Source organism: Manacus vitellinus, unplaced genomic scaffold, assembly GCF_001715985.3.
Source record: "Manacus vitellinus isolate BGI_N305 unplaced genomic scaffold, ASM171598v3 scaffold_64_pilon, whole genome shotgun sequence".
NCBI classification, from domain to species: domain Eukaryota; kingdom Metazoa; phylum Chordata; class Aves; order Passeriformes; family Pipridae; genus Manacus; species Manacus vitellinus.
This window is the reverse complement of record NW_021940718.1, coordinates 1,086,142-1,088,481: the sequence shown is the minus strand read 5'-3', so window position 1 is coordinate 1,088,481 and position 2,340 is coordinate 1,086,142. Positions and strand designations below refer to the sequence as shown.

The following is a 2,340-nucleotide window of genomic DNA, read 5'->3' as shown; positions in this document are numbered from 1 at the left end:
CTCCCCTTGGTGCCCTCGGTGACGCCGTGGAACAGTCCCTGCCGGCAGCACTCCTGGAATTCCTGGATGATCACCTTGCTCCCGTGGACGTTGCCGTGCAGCAGCGGCAGGAGGTGGCCCAGGACTGGGGAGGAGAAAGGATGGGCAGAGGTGTGTGGTTAAAAGGTCAGGGAAAGCCTGACTGGGGTAAAAAAACCCATTGGGATGGTTTTTGGAGGGGAAAGAAATAGGTTGGGGATTAATTTTGAGGATGGGATTGCCCAGAGGAGATGTGGCTGCTCAAGGCCAGGCTGGAGAAGGGAAGGCTCCAGGGAGACCTTGGAGCCTCTTCCAGGGCCTGAAGGGGTCCAGGAGAGCTGGAGAGGGATTTGGGACAAGGGATAGAGGGACATGACACAGGGAATGGCTTCAAAGTGAAAAAGTGGAGATTTAGATGGGATATTGGGCAGGAATTCCTGCCTGGGAGGGTGGGGAGGCCCTGGCACAGGTTGCCCAGAGAAGCTGTGGCTGCCCCTGGATCCCTGGAAGTGTCCAAGCCCAGGCTGGAGCAACCTGGGATAGTGGGAGGTGTCCCTGCCCATGGCAGGGTTTGGAATGAGATGATCTTTAAGGTCTTTCCAACCCAAACCATTCTGGAATTCCATGATTGTAACAAGAGCTAAATTTGATGTAGGAAAATCCCCCCCCCCCCGAGATGGAACCTTCACCCCTCCTGAGCCCTTCTGTGAGTTATTCCCACCCTGGTGTTCATCAGGTGCAGGAGAAGCTCAGGACTGAAACCCAACACCCAGACCAAACCCTCTCCCTCCAAACAATCAACAGATCTCTGGGCTCAAGCCCATCCTAAATCTGAGCCTGCTCAAGTCCTGTTGGCTTTGTTGCCCATCCTAAATCTGAGCCTGCTCAAGTCCTGTTGGCTTTGTTGCCCATTCTAAATCTGAGCCTGCTCAAGCCTTGCTGGCTTTGTTGCCTGGATTGTCCAGGGCATGAGTTTTTGGAGAGTGTAACTGAGGCCACCTCAGCTGAATGAACACCCAGAAAACTCCTTTCCAAGAGCTCCCAGAGATTCCCTGGACTTCAGACTGGTCAGGAACAGGCCCTTCTGAGTGTAACACTCCATAAACCCCCTGCTCTCCCCAGAGCAGAGCACAGCAGTGTGTAAAAGCACAACCCCTGAGCCCTTCAGGTCTTACTTTGCTGATCTCTGGCTCTTTTTTTGCTACATTTCTGGATCTGCTGCTCTTCCTCTGCCACAGGGGGGTCCAGGACACAGGCTGTGAACTGCTGGAGAACCTTGAGGTCGGGGTTAGCGCTGCTGTCCCGCTCTGCCCCTTCCCACACACAGCCTATTTTCACAGGCTGGAGGACGTGGAACCTCTTCCCCTTGGCAATGAGCTCATCCCACTCCTTGGCCTTCAGCTTCTGACGGACCTTCTGGTTCTCTGGGTCACACTCCTGAAGCCAGGGGAGAGAAAAGAGCCATCACACCCACACTGCAGGGAACAACAGGAGCTTTGGGTCGTGTCCCCTGAGCCCCACAAAGCTGCTCCTGACCCGTGCAGGCCCCAGGGAGTCCCAGCCCCTCCCTGCCAAATATTGACATCAAACAACACTGACGTTTCCTCACTTGGGAACAGGGCAGGAAAGCCAGGGGCACCCAGAGTTCACTTACTTCTGTCACACCTTCATCTTCAGATAGGTACCCATGGGGTACAAAAAACCCATCGTCCTCATCTTCATCCTCTCCCTCCTCTTCATCATCCTGAAAATAAATCCATGAGGGATTGCACCCACGAGTTCCCAAATGGTTTTTTCCCCTCTCCCAGTTGGCTCCCAAATCTACTTTTTCTTCCCTCACCTCTTCACTGTGGGAGAGACTTTCTCCAGGCTCCTCCTCTTCCCATTCCTCATCGCTATCCACCTCATAATCCAGCAGTTTCTGCAGGAAATTCCAACATGTTCCCATGAATAACTCAAAGGCACGGCACCAAACCCCATCCAGGGGCTCCAACCCCTCAGGAACGGCGGCGAAGAGCCCAAAGAAGGTGCTTACAGTGTCCTTGGCCCAGGGATTCCGGGCCCGGATGAGGGTGGTGCTCTTGTTCCAGGTGCCCCAGTAGGCAGGCCGGTGGTTCTCGCTGAACTGCAGCAGCTTCATCCTCCCAAACTTCTCCCTCTCGGGAACGCCGTCCCTCTGGCAGTTGTCCACCACCACCACGTCGCTGGGGACACGGGGACGGAGGGGAGGTGGCTCCAGTGGCCCCACAGAACACCCCCCTCCTGCTCCTGTGGCCCCACAGAACACCCCTTCCTGCTCCTGTGGCCCCACAGAACACCCCT

The 2,340-nt window shown here is 55.5% G+C and overlaps 1 protein-coding gene across 1 annotated transcript in view; it reads right to left on the bottom strand.

Moving 5' to 3' along the window:
- The window catches only part of CHAF1A (chromatin assembly factor 1 subunit A), a gene marked incomplete at its 5' end in the record, with an annotated part of 18,669 nt that overhangs the window by 7,186 nt on the left and 9,143 nt on the right, over positions 1 to 2,340 (bottom strand). Inside the window, 5 exons of the mRNA XM_029963872.1 lie at positions 3 to 124; positions 1,194 to 1,455; positions 1,673 to 1,762; positions 1,859 to 1,939; positions 2,054 to 2,222. Coding sequence (XP_029819732.1) covers positions 3 to 124; positions 1,194 to 1,455; positions 1,673 to 1,762; positions 1,859 to 1,939; positions 2,054 to 2,222 — 724 coding nt within the window. The remainder of the gene's footprint in view (positions 1 to 2; positions 125 to 1,193; positions 1,456 to 1,672; positions 1,763 to 1,858; positions 1,940 to 2,053; positions 2,223 to 2,340) is intronic.